Source organism: Diuraphis noxia, unplaced genomic scaffold, assembly GCF_037042655.1.
Source record: "Diuraphis noxia isolate RWA-SAM2 unplaced genomic scaffold, SU_Dnox_SAM2 contig0005, whole genome shotgun sequence".
Lineage (NCBI taxonomy): Eukaryota > Metazoa > Arthropoda > Insecta > Hemiptera > Aphididae > Diuraphis > Diuraphis noxia.
This window is the reverse complement of record NW_028301715.1, coordinates 42,368,411-42,387,739: the sequence shown is the minus strand read 5'-3', so window position 1 is coordinate 42,387,739 and position 19,329 is coordinate 42,368,411. Positions and strand designations below refer to the sequence as shown.

The following is a 19,329-nucleotide window of genomic DNA, read 5'->3' as shown; positions in this document are numbered from 1 at the left end:
TATGAAGTGCAAGGGTATCAGTTATTATTATAAAGTTTAATATAAATTACTAATAATACGTAAAAGCATAATATTATACTTTATTTAATGTAAAAAATATACTACATCAAATACTGGCTTGAAAATCAATAAAGTCTAATCGATTATAAGCAGATAAGTATATAGTTACCAAATAGTTTTAAGAAAAAACAAATGAATATTAAATAAATTATTTACCAAAAAGAAACAGCCTGCCCAACCTCCGACGAAAAAAATGACCAAGATAAAGTTCGACCGAAGACTCACACACACTGGTGAAAAACCGTACGGGTGCGACGTGTGTGACAAATCGTTCTCTCACAGAAGCATTTTGATAAGACATCGACGCACACACACTGGTGAAAAACCGTACGGGTGCGATGTATGTGACAAATCGTTCAACCAGAGTGGCGATTTGATAGCACATCGACGCACACACACTGGTGAAAAACCGTACGGGTGTGATGCGTGTGACAAATCGTTCAGTACAAGTAGCAAATTGATAACACATCGACGCACACACACTGGTGAAAAACCGTACGGGTGTGATGTGTGTGACAAATCGTTCACAACAAATAGCCAATTGATAGTACATCGACGCATACACACAGGTGAAAAACCGTACGGGTGTGATGTATGTGAAAAATCGTTCAACCAGAGTGGCGCTTTGATAAAACATCGACGCACACACACTGGTGAAAAACCGTACGGGTGTGATGTGTGTGACAAATCGTTCACAACAAATGGCCAATTGATAATACATCGACGCGTACACACTGGTGAAAAACCGTACGGGTGTGATGCGTGTGACAAATCGTTCATTACAAGTAGCAAATTGATGATACATCGACGCACACACACTGGTGAAAAACCGTACGAGTGTGATGTATGTGAAAAATCGTTCAGCAGAAGTAACAATTTGTCAATGCATCAAAACACACACACTGGTGAAAAACCACAGGATAAATCATATTAACAAATAATGTTTGCACTGATAATATTATATTGTATTTTTTATACTTTATAATGAATATATTATTTAACACGCTATTTATTCATCACTTGTTCTTAATTTTATTACATAAAGATAATTCATACAAGTTATTCTTACAACATATAACTTATATTATATTATATAAAATACATAATAATCTACAAATACCAAGCACGGAAGTATGATAAGCTAGACAGTGATAACAATAACTAATCACCGTTGTAGAGGTTCAGTACATTTCGTATGATTGACATTAGCAGGTCTGTTTTACGTTTGCAGGATTATTATTTTATATTAGGTATAATAATAATATTATAGTTAAGAGTGAGAAATACCAAAGAATATCGGAAAAAACCTACGCTTAAAGACTGTTGTCATTGACGCAGGGGCGCACAATTTTGCAATGGGACAAATATATGTAGCCCTATCTAGAGTCACATCTCTGAATGTCCTACACTGATAAATTATGATACTTTTAAAGTTGTCGCAGATACACTAGCAATCTTGCTATACAACTTCTTGAGACAAAAATTTAGACCCTATGTCCAGGTATTGCAGTTGCAATAAAGGGTGGGTGGGTGTAATAAGCCTACGAAACACACTGGCTAAAATTATTTTAATTTATGAAAGTTATAAATTATTTTATTTATCATCATAGCTGACATTATGAATTAGGATAAACCATAAACCTAAACGCTAACAATTAAGTAATTTCCGGGGGGGGGGGGGCTTCGGCCCACTATGCTACCGATTTATATACTCTACTATTCCCCCTTAACACGGCCCTGCTGGCAATCTTTAAATGTATTTATAACTCTTAGTTGTTAAAATTATAGATAGATGAGTGGAAAAAAATTGAGGGGCAGTCGCTCAACCTAATGTAGGTGGGTGGGTCTTGCTTTGCAGGTATGCTTTGCAATACCTCTAAAAACTGACTTTTGCGCCACTGCTTACCAATTCCCAGAATGCTATAGATACCTAGCTATACATATAGGGAATTGATGGGTTTTGTTGATTAAAGCACAATAAAAAATTTAAAAAAAAAAAAAAACTTATATTATAAAATACATTTTTATGTTTTAATTGTATTTTCTAATTTTGAGAATTTCATATGAATAATACAATAATACAAATCTTGATGTTGCTTATTACATATGAATAACTCTGATTATTTTATCGTTTTTATCAAAAGATTATTTTTATTTTTAATTTGTTGGTCAATGGCTGTAAATATACCTATTTACCGCTAACAATAAACTATAAAGCACTATGCTCATTTGTAAATTATAATAATCATCGTGAAATTCATTATTTTTAACACTATATAATATATTTTCTAAAAATTATTATTACACTTAAAATAAAATGTAATCTTGTACACTGTCGTACTCAGCAAATACATGTTAGAACGTGGAGTGTTCAATACCACCAACATCTTTCATAAATATTTAGTACTAAAATAGCAATCGATTTTTCCTCAACACAAGACTTAAGCTCTTTTCCCACTAGGTAGCGAATAAAACCTAAATTTCTTCTAAATAAGTTATTATTAATGTCGATTTGAACATGATGTGGCTCATGAATAATATAAGATGACGCTAAGCCTCGTAATATCCGAGAAATCACTAAAATCCAATCCATACACTCTATCGCTTTACACACGACAACCAAACAGCCCCTTCCTCTATCTCGCCAAACAAAAATTATACAATTATTAAATATATATTTGGTTCCTCGAAATATTCCTAAATATTACTAACGGTGGCTATCCTATACGTACAAGATCCAAAATTATATTATATAAAATGCAGCGGACAAAGAATCATAACAAATAATTAAAAACTGTGTAGTTATGATGCACAAATAGTGTGTGTGAGTAATTAATATAAAATATAATTACGTGTTTTTACTAATTTATGATTTATTATTTATTTATTTAACTTACACACTCCATCTTCTCAAACGTATATTTATATGTATGTGCATATACAATATACATAAGAATTTAGTTATATAATAAATTAACTCGCCCTATTTCAATTGCAGGCTTGTCGTAAATTCGATAAATGAAGAATGAAAAAAATAGGTTAAATATTGATTTTATAATTTACGACTAAGAGTTAAGAACATAATTGGTATAGAAAAAATGTTTGAAAGAATACATTTATTATTATTATTTTTTTTTTTGAAATGCAAATTATTAAATTACATTACTCATGACCACAGCCACAGTAGGGGAGAGTGTTGTCGTTCAGGCCGATATAACAGTTTATTTTTATAATGGTATAACGATATATTATAACTACATATGTATATCTACATGTATTATAACACATAAGCATGAGTGTGACTGTATATTCAATTATGGTAAATACCTTCACATATTAATGATTATGACGATAAAACTTGTATTAGCCATTATTTAGTTATAAAAAGTTGCTTCCGATACAACTGTTATAATTTTCATATTTTAATAAAATTGTAGGTATTGGTCGTACCTAAATAATTCACATTAACGCACATCGATCATTAAAAATATAATATTATGTGAACTTGCAAACTTATTAAAATTAATTAGACGTTGTGTATGATAATTCATTAGTAATTATTAATTCTTTATATTATGTACATTTATAATATAATAATTTTAATTTTCTCGTTTTCCTAATATTTTGACCTTCAATACCTATTCCTAACAATGGAAATGAGCCACTCCTCCTCACCATGTAACCTGTAGCTATAGACATAATAGCTTCTGTTTTAAAATGCGTTTTGAGAGATCTAGTTACTGTTTTTCCTAATGTATATTATTTAATATGGTACAACATGTTATTATCTGCTCTATAAAAAGAGTCTTATTATTATATATAACACGTTAATGTCTTAAAATTGAAAAAGAAAAAAATCATACAATTTCCACTGGTTGCAAAATATTTTTATTTAATATCTCCTTGTTAGGTTGATAATAAATATTATCGGAATCTGATGTTGAGTTAGATAATTCGAATTGTCTTTATAAAATACAGTACCTACTTCTGATCGAGTTGTCGTAATTATCGAATTCAGTAATGGTTAAAAATGAGACTAATGGCAGTTTGAAAATTCGTTAGATTAAAATCAACTACGTTGGATATATATTCTAATTTATATTACTCTGGTTGGGTAGTTATTTTTAAATTCATTGAGCAAGCGAAACATAATAAAGAAATTCGTTAACCCAAACCGGTATGAAGTAATATCACCATGCCATTGATTATTTCGATGTGTGTTTTTTTTTATATACAGGTTTGGTTTTGAATAACGGATTTCTTGAGTATTAAAACAGCATGCGGATGTGGTGTGTTGGTATAGCTGTAATGTATCAGCTATAGTCGTTGAAATCAAAATAAATGGAATGCCAATAAGAATATAATGGTAATTAGTCAATACGGTCATATAAAGAACTATAATAGGCGTGTCCATAGACAAAAGTGATACCCGGAACGACAGGTGGCTATTCAATTGTCAGTCAAATCGTTATGCGTTTGTTATTTATTTTAGTCATTAATTAAACATTCAATTTCTTCTAAACCTAGCTCATTACGTCTTCATTGTTTTGTTGTGGTAGTATCATCTTTAACAACCTATAATAGGTTTGTCCACCTATGTTGCCATCTCATCAATCTCTACTGTAAAGCATATTTACTATAAGGTAAGTAATTGTAAATAAAAAATACCTAATATTAATCTTTTTATAGGACTATAAACTTGTTAAATTTCCGTTAGATCACTAAATTGTCACATGCAATCATAATAAAATAAATTATGTATTTTCTGTAACCAATGGTAACAAATATATAAGAAATATTCGATCTCTGTCTTATGAATCAAAGGCCGTATATTGGCCACACATCTTTAAACCTATTAAGTTGAAAAATAATGTATCAGTAAATACATTGTGGTACAGAAGTTTCATGGACATTTCAAGTCTATAGAGTCTCTAGATGATATCAAATATTTGTTTGGCTTTACGTCGGTTAGTCGGTTAAACATCTTATTTTTATTGTGTATGATTAATTAATCATGATTAGTTAAAATCAGCGTCTTTCAACGCCACTCTTGATCTATGCACTCTTCGCTATTCAGATATACATTGATTTATTTCACGAAGATTGCTCCAGTAGTTTCGGAGAAGATAATAATCACGAATTTCACTAAGCTGAAGAGTAAAAGTGATATTCTTCGCTCCGTTCCCCAATTAGGGTATCAAATCATGTATATCGATACCCATCAAGATACACACATTGACTCGGCCGACGCACCGTATACGGCCAACAAATACTGAAGTACTAAAAAAAAAACCAAACACATTATTCAAATTATTTGAACAGACATCTTCAATCAAAACGCACGTTTTTAACGATACTCACTCAAGTGATTACATGTGTAAGCAGCATTTACTGCAGCTAGCGCATAATACTACTATAAGGACACAGTGGCCATGAATACAAATATAATATTATTATATCGATTGTGTACAGTACTGTGAACGACTGTAGCAGACCCATAAATTGTTTATAGGTTTTATTTTTTTTACACACAAGAAGTATAATGTATACTCCTACTTGCGTAACGTTATGATGTGGAATTTTTTTCTTGTTTAAATCACATGATTGTGTCGGCGAACGATACCTATTGGTCACATGCAATTATATGACATTTGATGAACACTTTCCCTTTTGTATTTATAATACAATACGTATATTATCAGATCAATAGAATATTAGCATACTTTTAACTTATAAGGGAATTGCAAAACTTCAGATTTTACTTTCGGAGGAGTTCGATATAGAGGTAGTCACTGCTCATATATAAGAGGAGACGGTACAAGCCAAGTGCAGTTGTGTGTTGTAGTTATAATGACAAACCAATAATGAAAAATTATTTCAGAACGTGCACACATTGTACTATCGATGCTGTAACGTGTGAGGACGATTTTTCTTTTTTTAAATACTAACTTCATGAAATAAAGGATCAAAATTCATATGGTAAAATTTACATTTTTGTAAATTGAAACGTCATCATTGAGGAGTAAAAATATAAAAATAATAATTCTATATACTGATCGTTTGCAATCCCGGAAGTGTAAAACATGACGCGTCTACATGTTTTTTTTTTTTTTTTTTTGATATCTGCTTTCAAACGGATTCGCAGAACATAAATAGTGTTTGTTTTAACAGTTGTTATAAGAAACCCTTTAAAATGGTTTATCTAAGTCATATCATTATTTAACGAAATTTAGAAGTTTTACGGTTTCATTAAATTCAAGAGCAAACTATATTATGGTGAATGCGTGACGAATATGTATACAATAATTGACATCTGTTCGCATTATATATAATACTCCTTCAACGTTTAATGTAAAACGATAACATTAAAAAAAACTACGCGATCGCGATAGTTATGATACTTAATGTGGTAGTAATAATAAAAAAATAATAAAAGACACATATTATTTTCTTTAGGTCTTAATGATGTAGATCACGACTCACCTCTTATAATAATATTGTAAGCAGTATGAATACATCGCGTAGGTAATCAACGTTAACATTATTCAACATTTTAAATATTTTAGAGATATAATTTAAAGTATAGATAGGTAGTAACTCTAGGGAAAAGGATAATCAGGAATATAATCTGAAACGATATGTATAGACTTGCTAAAATATTCAATAAACATATAGTTAAAATATTAAAACGTACATAATTAACTAACACATAATTTATAAATCGTCATTAAGTGAAATTTAATTATATTATTATAATTTTATAATAAATAAACAAAGTCAAACATTTATTGAGTAAGTTAAACCGATGTTTTTTTTTCATTTTATTTGAAATAAATCCATAACATTTTTAAAATACATTCTTACATTTTTTCGTCAATGACAAAATCATTAAAATTTAAATTATACTAATGTAATATGATAATTTGGTATCTATAATTTTACATTGCTTCAGTAAATATACTACATTATATGGAGGTATTCATCGTTTATATAGTTAAAATATGCACGAGAATAAAAAAAAAGAAGACGTTTGTATCAATATCATTATTATAATGATTAGGTATCTAAATATGTATACATTATTATTTTCTATATTTTGTGTACACTATAATACCAACATTTTTAAAATTACATAGGAAAAAAATAAATATTTTTATTCCAAATAAATGTAATCTCAATTATACTAGAAATTATTAAGTTACAAGTGATTAAAAAAATTTTTTGTTTATTATATTTTATGAAACAAAAAAGCAAATGAATTCTGACCTATGAATCAACAAATTTGGAAACGGTTTTAGTTAATTATGTACGTTTTAATATTTTAACTATATGTTTATTGAATATTTTAGCATATTCTATGAAGTCTAAATACATATGTTTCTTATTGAAAACTCAATCCCTAATAATCACATAATATATTATTTTCTTTTTTTTATTGATCTTTATAGCTTTGGCGACATGGGCCATTAGCTTTATACATAATTCACTATTATTTTCTTGGTATCAGAAATATTATCCTATTAATCAGGCATCAAAATTATTCACTCATTATACACCAGTTGTATTTTATTATGCGAATTGTTAATATTTTAATGTTTTTAAATCATATAATATTATGCGTGTTTCACTATTAAAATAAGAACACGACCACCGCGACGGGAACAGAGACAACGTATATAGATCACCAAGAGGTAGATCCCTACCAAATGTATTCAAGAAAACGACGACTCGTGCGATGTTTAATTTCAAATTTTTAACGGCTGTAAACTGTAATACGTTGTTGTGAAACCCGATGATGGATTTCAACCAAGAAAGCGTTTAACCGTTAAATTATAATATAGTTTTGTATTCTTATTGCGAAAATTCTAAGGTACCAAGCGTTGTACGAACAAGGAGGATTTTCGGAGAAAAAATCAAATATAACAAAAATATTTCAGGAAATGAGTGAACTGTTTCATTTTAAATTTTCAACGGTTGTAATACGTCGTTGCGAAAACCGTCGACGAACACAAGCCAAGAAAACGTCTAACCATTAAATAATAATATTTTCATATTCTTATTGCCGAAAATCTTGATGCGATCACGTAACCGTATTGAATATAATAATGATTTGACCACGCACGTTCTCAAACGTGATCATGGCCTAAAATGAAAGCAATAATAACACTTAAAATATATCATGGATAAGCAATACGGACTCGGAATTATTGATCTGCAACGCGTAGTGCGTAGGTACAAGATCAAAACATCGATTCAATCAAAATTAATCGTTTCCGTAAGTGTATTATAATATATACTACCGGACAATTCACAAAACACGCTAATTTATTATTTTTCTTTCTTTAATTATAGTGCGGTGTTATACAAAACCTGAATTTTTGAACTTTTAAATAAACCAATCTACTAACCAGAGAAAAATGTTCACGATCTAGAGACTTCTCACTCAAGAAATACCTTACACTGGATAGTTACAAACCTCAATTTTTCGTACGAGAACACCCTTATTTTCCTGCTTTAAATTATTTAGTGAACGGTGGTTAGATGATATTTTAATGTGGAGACTTCATGGTGATTTGATAATTTTAACAATTACAATATTAATCTATCAACATTCAAAGCAATTGATACAAACATAGCAAAATTATAATAAAATATTTCACTTGATATATTGTTAAATATATTAAATATACTTTATATTTTTTGCAAGACCATATATATTTTAAGACTAAAAAATTATTTTTAAAACATTTTTAATCACTGAGAAACTATATTCACATGAATAATTTTGAAATATTTACATCAACATTTCCAAAAAAAAAAAAAAAATGATTTACAATTAAAGAGATATGGTAGGATGGGGTAATCATTTGAAAAATAGAAGTTTGTAAGGCCACAGAAAAACACTCATTAAGTGGTACAAAAAAAAAACCATATCTCAATAGTTGGAAAATATTATGGTCTTTAAGTATAATGAAAAAATTTGAAAATCTGAAAATCAGAATTTGAACAATTTAATATTCAGAAGAAAAAAATAAGACCGAACACGCCCAGTAATTTACTCTGTATAGTAATATAATATTGATATATTATCGAATTCGTTCTTCACTCATACCATATATCATAATCATTAGTTTAAACCGTCTGTGGATCATAATCATGTTATCCCTGAGGAATCGATATCGTATTATATCACATGTTAGATAGTGGCTATCTAAGCGCAATAATTATTAGGGACACCCATAAGTGCATATATATAGTATTAATAATATAATACAATAATATAATTATTATGGCCGACGGTTATATTATTATAAGTATAACCTATTCACATTGTACATCGCACGGAAATAATTTAAACGAACGTTGTGAAAATGGAGTTACCACAACATGTAACGCACAAACAGAGATTATTGTATTATTATATTTATTATTAAACATGCATATTGTGCATAGCAATATTATACGCACCTAATCGTAATGTATCCATTATTAAAGAAATAACTGTGTGATCAGGAAAACGATATTTAGCTGTAGGTTGTAGTTACAATAATAAACTACCATTAGGCCTAGGTGTAAGTGGTACAACAAATCTTGCACGCGTTTTACTCCAAAATAAAAAGTATTTTATAGCTAGGTACCCATTAATGCCTTAATGCCTACCAACCACGATATCAATATGATAAGTACATAACAACAGATAATAATATTGTTATTAAATCGTTTAATCGAGACATCGTCATGATGCGTATGGTCGGCTGTAAATACCTGATAATATGCCATAAAAATAAATAAACAGATCACATTTAGTAGGATAATAATCATACAGGATTATTCAAAAGTAGTTAACCTATGATCTGACTTCCTATAGGTAACCAGATATTACATTATATTATGTGAGACAAGTAATTTTTTGAGAATATTAAACATACTGCAGTAGTGCAGTGAACGTAATACTACCGTTATCATTAATCGCAGAAGAGCTAAAAAACTATATTACACATTTTTATTGGATATATATATATATATGCCAATCAAATTCGAGATTCGACTATTATATTAATACGATATTGTTCACGTGACCAAGGTAAACCACATATTATAAAAATATATTTAGGAAATTACCATTTTGTACATTTAAATATATCATCATAACATAATATTACTTTAAACCTAAGAATTAAAAATATATAAGCATTCGAAATCGGAAGAATCGTTTTGAATAACTCTGCTGCTGTGTTATAAGATATATTTACTATTAATTCTAATTCTAATTATTGTTTTTAATTTTATACTTTAAATTAAAGTACCACAACGATATTGAAACGATAACACGACACGGCTCCGAAGGTTCCCAGTGTATTTAACTATTTTATATTTTTAATGTTATAATAATATTAATAGACACTGTACAGATTTTTATGTTTTCAATATCAACAGTGCTATTTTTGCCAATTACGATAATTGAGTCAATCATAATTCATCGGCTTCTTGCCAAAACTCGTTAACGGCAAAATAGTGGTTGCTCAGAAAACGACTTTATGGTTTTTTTAAAAGTAAATGCCGAAGTGTCTTCGCTGGTTGGTTCTTCCCTCAAGACACTCAAGCTAATATATTATAATTATATATAATTTTAAAAAATAACATCATTTATGCTTATTGTACTTTTTAAATTAAATTTTTGGTCTCAACCCTACAAAATCTTTGATTGCTATATCTGCTTGTATTACTGCATTAAGACATATTGGATTTTTTTTCAAAATGTTTAATGGAACAGTGCTTTTATTACTAGTAAATTATTGTATGCAAATATATAACCGTTAAAGAGTTTTACTGAATAGAAAAATAATTATTAATATTTGTTTAGGCTGAAATCTATATCGGTTTAATATTATTTATTTTTCTTATTGGACTAAGTTAGATGATCATCATTATAGATTGTACTTAGGTATGTCAATTATCAATGCATTTGCTAAATTGTGAATTTTTGTTATTATTAACATTCATTATTATTGTAAGTTATTAATAGGTATTTTTATATTAAAATAATTATTGCCATAACATAACTCATAAACTTTTTTTTTAAATAACAAATATCAAAAGTGTTAAGAAAATATGTTAAAATGTTTTAAGAAAATACAAATATAATGTAACTTAAAACTTATAACATAATAATTATTACTAAAATTACTAAAAAAAATTGTGACTATATATTTCTTTTATTTTTCAACTGCTATTGTAAAAAAATCAGGTAAGTGGATGTCGCTCTGCTGTACATTAGGTGGTGGGGTGGACCTCTGACTAGGGTAGGTTAAATTTGAATGCAATGATAGGTATAATTGTATACGAAAAACGATTCTGAACGGAGATGATTTGTCAGTCTAGGATATATTTAAATATTTCATATATTCTATTTTGAAACAAATATTTTATTTTTCAATTAGGTCACATTTTGCATAAGGCATGGTTAATCAATTTTTCCTAAAACATTGCATGTAGTTATCATAATTCATAATACCTACCTTATATTATCATAGATATACATAACCTGATTTCATAAAAATTTAAAACTCAAACACTCAAAACATATTTTCTATAATGACGCTTCGAGTTTTCTCTATAGCTACTTGATGGAAAACTTATGGAAAACTTAGTTTTGTATTTTTAATCCTTAGTTATAAACGCAAAAAATTTTATGATTTTTTAACTTAAAACTAATTTGCAAATATTCATGGTTTTGACGAATTTTTGCCAATATTTTAACTTCAAATACTAATAAAAAAAAATTGTGCCTATGTATTCTTATAATTTTTTAATCACCATAAGAATAACTTATGAGGAACTTTGTATTAAATTTTCAAGTATTTTGATAGGACCAAAAAATTTTTATCGACACTTCAAAAAAAATTTTCAGACAAATTGAAAATTTCAGTCGTCTATAAATATCTTGAAAAAAGTCAAAATATTTCAAAAATTAAATCATATGAAGAAAATGCCAATCTAAATAACTGGTGAAATTTTCAAGTATCTACGACTTATACTTTTTGAATAATAACAAATGTTTAAAATCGTTTGAGGATAAATCGTTATCTTTACGCTATTTCGTAAAAATTTAAAATTCAAACGCACTTAAAATTTTTCCTATAATGATGCTTTGAGTTTTCTCTATAGCTACTTGAAGGAAAACTTAGTGTTGTATTTTTAATCCTTAGTTATAAACAAAAAAAATTTTATGATTTTTCAACTTAGAAATTACTTGCAAATTTTCGCGTTTTCGAAAGATTTCGTAAAAATTTGAACTATAAATGTTAACAAATTTTACAATAGCAGATAAAAAATAAAAGAAATATATAGTCACAATTTTTTTTATAAGCATTCAAAGTTTGAATTTTGACAACATCCGTAAAAATCTCGAAAATTCGTAAATTATTTTAAGCTAGAAAATTCATAAAATATTTTCTTTTTAAATCTAAGATTTGAAAATTTTTAATAATCTATGATATATCTTAAACAGATAAACCGTTTCCTTTCAGAATCGTTTTTCGTATCCTATGATATAACATTATTGGATTCAAATTTAATTCCATCCATTACAGTAACCCACTTGTAACTTACTGTACAACAGAGCGACATCCACGACTTACCCGCTTTTTTATTTTTACCGATAGTGAATTTTGGCTCTCGATATTTCTTTAATTTTGTCTACACCAAAACTCACTAAACTATTAATGACTTTTTACTCTTAATATTAACGTCTTTCTCCGTAAGTGAAAATAAGAAACTGTAATTTTTAAGCAGGTTAGAGTAGAAAATTCACTTAAGACGCCTCTTGCAAAACGTTAGAAAACTATGTTTTACACTAGATAGCGCCACTATCTCAAAATATTGAAATTTTCCGTTACCGAGTTTTGGCAAGAAACCGATGAATTATTATACTATATTACACTAATTATTACAATATTTAAATACTAAAACCAGTGATGGGAAATAATGCGTTAATTTTGTGTTAACTGGACATGAACTTGAACATGACCTAATATTTCTTATTTTCTACGAACGTATCCTTTTATTATTATTATTATTATTATTATTTCACTGAAAATGTGCATAGACCATGTTTATATTAATGTAATATTTACATTTATAAATATACTAAATACTTCATATGTAAAGTGTTAGCAGGGTCATATCCAACTTTTCCACAAAATCCCATACTTTAAAAAAATACATTATACATAACTCACGTAAATTTGAAAATTGATCTGTTTTTTTTAGCACTAGAGAAGAAAATTTGAAATTTGAAATTTTATTTATTAGGAAGGTACAGAAAAATGAAATGGCATAATCAAAGATAAAAATAATGCTATTAATCAAAATTTAAAATGTAGAATTATTATAACTAATTTATTTTAAACTCGTATATAACTGCGAGATAAATGAGTTTATATATTCCACCATTCGTATCAAGTATTTTAAATATTCGTAGACTTGGACAAAACCAACATAAATAAGGATTAGTAATCACCTATGTTAAATTTTTTATTGACAATCACAGTATGTTATAAATATTAAATTTTCAATATATTTTTAGAACTATTTGGTTATAGCAAAATATGTTTCACAATCATTTAAATTTCGTATTTTTGTTTCTGCAGTGGCGATATCTATATTATTGTAATCTATATTATTATAATGTAATAATATTGGAATATACAAGAGTTCTAACTAGGCCATATTAATAAGTCTTGAACTTGAACCCTGACTAGTTAATTTAAAAAAAAAACTTTCACCATCATTGATTTTAAAGTATTTTAAATATTAATTGTATATAGATGAATAAGTGACATTAGATACGAGTAAAAAACGAAACCTTTTATAGGCTGATCACACATCAATGGTGTCATAATCGATATTAATGGAGAATACGTTTCGGGCTTTCGGTTTGGTTATGATAGGTATGGTGAAAATTATTTTGATAGATATTCTCATCGAACGACCGTCAACCGGATAGTTTTTTAACATATTGATAAATTATACAAAAACCGCTTGTATAAAAATCTCTCGTAAAAATAAAACTTAATAATTCTTATGAAATATAATATAATACACATAAACGCTAGTAGGTACTTAAAAACATACAAGGAAACATCCAAAAAATCTCAAGTTCAAAAATTAGTATACTCGTGTTAATAATAATGGATCGTAAAAGCGTCATTGAGAAAATCACAAAATAATATTTCCGTGATCATATTATGAGTACAAAAAGTAATTTGATAACACATAGTATGTAATAAGTGCTAATCTATAAGCACTTTATGATAGTACCCATTGATGAAGGATTAGTTTTTTATCTTTAATCTTATTTAAATGATATTTAAATATGTTTTTGTGTTATATGGAGAATAAATTATTCAAGTCCAAAGAATATTATTATATACTCAAGTACGAACAATTCATCGAGTATATTATTATGCATTGAATAGTACAATTTACATGTCAAAGTTCTAAAATTAAAATATTACGGCAAATCGATAATTAAAATAATATATTATCGTCATGGGTATATTGTTAAAATGTAGATAATAATAATGTATGACATTCATTTTTTAACGTATCCGTGTTACTTATATATTTTGTATATCTATATGTAAGCTGAAGACGTGAAGGTCATTCTTAAGATAATTCAATGTATGCATAGGCGCACATTCAGTCTTAAACTTGGGAGTGCTAAAATCTTTTACCTCAAAGTGACTAGTGGGAGACTTTGCTTTCCACACACCACCTATACGGTTACACTTACTATTTCAAAAAATTACTACATAACTACATTAAAATTCTCAAATTAATGAATCTGATTTTCAATATATCCTATAACCGATTATTATAACGACTATTATAATATAATTAAATGAACAAGTGTTGAAATTAGGGCTGTCTACATTTTCACTACTTTCATCATTTTTTTTTTTTTTTTTTTTTTTACCCAATTTAAATGTACTGGAAATATTGAAACAATATAATGTGAATAATATAAAATATTACATTAATTATTACTTGACATTGAATTAATACATTGTTGGTATTTATGCAGAAAAATGGAAATTATAATAAATTAAAATAATTTAATATCAGTGACGTTGTCACTGAATCAAAAACACCATATCAAAAACTACTAACTAAGAATAGATGGTTGAACATTTCTATTCTATCAAACTAAATAATTTTAGTTTATATCATTATTTTCATAACTATAAATCATCATTCCGATAGACATTGCAGTATACGAAAACAACATTTTTAGTAAAAATTATTGCATTACCAATATAAACTGGCAATAATTCATTCTAAATTCAAAATTACACTTAAAACAAAATTTATAATTCAAAATAATTTGGGGGTACTAATTTAAGACTTAGGGGTGCTAAGCACCGCCTGGCACCCCCGTATGTGCGCCAATGAATGTATGTCTTTTTTGGAAAAATGGTGAATAAATTATTTTAATTTTTAGTAATAAATTAGTTAACATTTAATATTTAATTACATACAATTATTATTAATAGTTTTGAATTGTTAAGTTGCCTGTATTACCATATTTTTCTAATATAAGTGTGTACCTACCTATTGACTTACTGCTGACGTAATAATATTTAATAAATAAGTTATATTTAGAAAACTGTAATATTTTTGATTTCAATAGGGTATTAATAGTTTGTTTTATTTATTCATTGTAATTAATATAATTATGTGATTATCTTAAAGTAAATTAATTTCTTAAAAAAAATTACCTCATTCGGCATATATTTAAGTCATTAAAAAATCAACGTTTCCTAAGCACAATATCTTGAGAATTTCAATAAAATAAAGTCCTATTGTATAGTTAGTTTGTTATAACTTTAAGAAATTGTAACTTATAAGTTATGTAACTATGTACATAATCGTCGGTAATTGAGATTTTAAATATTCAAATTCTCAAAAAAAAAATAATTTGCTTTGAAACATGAAATTAGATATTAAGTATGATTTCATTAAATAAACTTCAAGTCTTAAATTCTTAAAATAATATTTTAACGATAAAAAATAATTTTATAAATTTTTAATAACAACAGAATAATAATTACCTATAAAATGAGTGTTTATCATAAAGTAATAATCAGGTGGTGTACTGTATTGTGTTTTAAGGAGCTATATAGTTTATTTGAAAAAAAGTATCTCCTAAAAATATTAAGATAACTATAAAATTGTATTTAGTCAAACTAACTAACATGCAACTAAGACATTGTATTGAGTTAGGTCTTAGCCAATGTTTCGTTAAAAAAAAATATTACAACCTATTCATTTTTAATTGTAATTCTAATGCAACATTCTACTCTTACGGTCTTACGACTTTCAAATAAATAGGAACTCCAAACCGACGCGGTTATTCTGTGTGATGAGATTACGACCCACAGTGACAAAGTGCGATGTCGTAAGTATTTTCGATTTAAACCTGTTTTGATTATTAGGTACTCAATGCCCAAAAAAAAAACTTACTCTAATGTGCTATACTTTAAATGTGACTTAAAATATTATATATATTATTACAGTTTTATTAATAATAATGTACGAAATTCATGTTTTTTGCGTTATCTAGGTAATAATGTAAACAAAATCGATACAGTCAACAATTTTTTTTTGTAATATGACTATATTGAGTTATCGCAAGACGTATAAAATGATAATGGTTAATAATAAATGTGTTTTATTAGTTATAGATAGGATAATAATTAATATAATTTGTTATAATACGTTATACTTAAATTGTATGGTTTCTGAAAATTATTCATTGTAGCGCTTATCCAGTAATTAACATTATACTTACATTTTCACACTACAACGTAATATTTGTTTATTTTAATTAGTTTTAAATAATTTAACAGTTTTACAAAATTATGAATACGTTTGTTTTCAAGTGATAGTTAGCCGCCGTTTGTTTAATATAACACTTGGGAGATTTTTTATAAATAATTGGTAAAACATGTCATTTTGGTACGAGTTCATTTGATATATTAAAATATTGATACTTCTTTGATACCTCTTAAATTAAATTAAATATAAAATTTCAAACTTGTACAATACTATCACAATATTATACCTCGATATGTTCTAAGATAATCATTCAATTTATTTAAAACATCACTATAGCTTGTAACGAAATTCTATAAATGTTACACTTTAATGGGAACCCAGAAAGGCCTTAATAATGCATTTATTTTATATTTAGACTTCAAACTTTAATAAATTTTGTTATTTTTAGTGCTTTTTCGAATCCCACGCCGTTAATCGTTGCCAAAAATGATAGAAACAATGGAAACAATACAAGTTATAAAAATATAACAACTAGAATTCCAGCCGTGGTAGTTATGAAAATTATTACTATAATAGTAATTTTTAAAACTTTTTAATGGTATCCGTATCCGCCACTGTTATAACATAAATAAATTTACTTTACCTACTAGTAAAGCGACTATTTCAAATTTTTATCATATTTTGTTTTCGGAAAGTTAATATTTTTGATATTTTATTGTCTACTCTTAAGTTTACAGTAAATACTAAGTTAGCTATTTGTATATTTTTAAAAGAAATGTAAACAGTATGTTTTAAATTATAATTTAATAGTATTTATTTTTTGTTCAATTTATACCAATTAAAACACTCTGATATGCCCGTATAAAAAATTTAAAAGTTATGATATCATTGCATAGTTAAATCTTTGAACTCAGGTACTAATTATTTTAAGACAGTCTGCTAATAATTGAACTTATTAGTTTGGAGACTTTAAAACACTTGATTAGTAACACACTATATAAAATCATATTACACATTATAGAGCTGGATTTTATTTTTAAATTTATTGTTTTTTTTTTTCCAAAATAGTTTTGCTGTTTTTGTTAGGATATCGTTTATTTATGATGTTATATTAATTAAAAAATAATGGATATTCGGAAGAAAATATTCTTATTTTATTTGTATTAAAATAGTAATGTCTAAGTAGATTTTTTTAATCTTTATTGTTGAACTTATTTATACCTCAAACAGTTTTCTAATTTTTTTGTGAATTCCCTAAAAGTTATTTATTAAAAAAAAAAATTGTAACATGAATCACTAGTTAGTCATGTACATATTTTGTAAGCGTAGTGTTCCTAAAAACCTACCCACATGAGCCATCAGGACTTCAGACTACCACAGTACCACTTGATAGTTGACATGTACATAATATAAATAATAAATTGTGTTCTTCAATTATTTGTATTACCATCTTTTTAAAATTTCAAAACTGTTATAAAAATAAGTGCTTACCCACTATACAACATAATAAATTGTATAGGTAACTTCCTCATTTATTTGAAGTAGTGTCAACGGACGCACGCTTCACTCAAGCATCCAAACCTTGTAAAAAAAATCTCAAATTTACTTATTGTTTTATTATATTACAGATTGTAAATACATTTATTTATAAAAATAAAAAAAATTTTAAAAAAAAATCCCCATTTACAGACTAAAAGTCTCTACCTAACTGCGCTGCGCTTATACAAAGTTACATATTATTATGCATAATAATTTACAAACCCAATACTACATTTAAGCATTAATCTTATATAAAAAATATGTTTCTCTAATGATACGAAATAACTAGGATAATATCACACATATTGGTTATAACATGACGTGTGTAATTACATGAAAATTCAAGGATTAGCGTAATTTTCTGAAAATAAGTTATAATTTTGAATATTGTTGCTGAATATGATGATATTGTACCTTGGTTATATATTATATTATACTTATACATAGGTTTTATAAATATATCTAGGTTAAAACGAGCGTATAATACAGGGAGTATACGATTTATACCAGGATATGATATTATGAGATTTCAAACATAAATTATATGGTAAGAAAACGTCATGTTATTAATAATATTTTTTTTAATTTTATTATTATATACACAATCTGTACCTCATGGGTACAATTAGAGTATTAGCTGAGATAAATAAAATACTTGAATAAGCTTGATAAAAGCAGCCACCCAGTGATGATACTTATAAATTGAGGTTATACATTAATATATATGAATTTATTTATTTGTTTTTTTTTTTTATATATATTATAATATTAAGTTAGCATATCTCTACACCAGTTGCGTTTTAAACGCCTTGGAGGATTACCCGGAATAACATTTGCTGAACGATCTTTAATTAAAAGATTGGAATGAGTTGCAAGCCGATTATAGAA

General features: G+C 27.0%; 1 protein-coding gene across 1 annotated transcript; it reads left to right on the top strand.

Annotated features, from left to right (window-relative positions):
- The first annotated feature begins 253 nt into the window (after window positions 1-253).
- Window positions 254-994, top strand: LOC107166173 (uncharacterized). Its single transcript, XM_015514730.2, has one exon. The coding sequence runs from the start codon at window positions 254-256 to the stop codon at window positions 992-994; it is 741 nt and encodes a 246-aa protein (XP_015370216.2).
- The last annotated feature ends 18,335 nt before the right edge of the window (window positions 995-19,329 follow it).

What these genes read in the sequence shown, in the direction of transcription:
- LOC107166173 (XM_015514730.2), top strand. Translation starts at nt 254, where the DNA reads ATGACCAAGATAAAGTTCGACCGAAGACTCACACACACTGGTGAAAAA.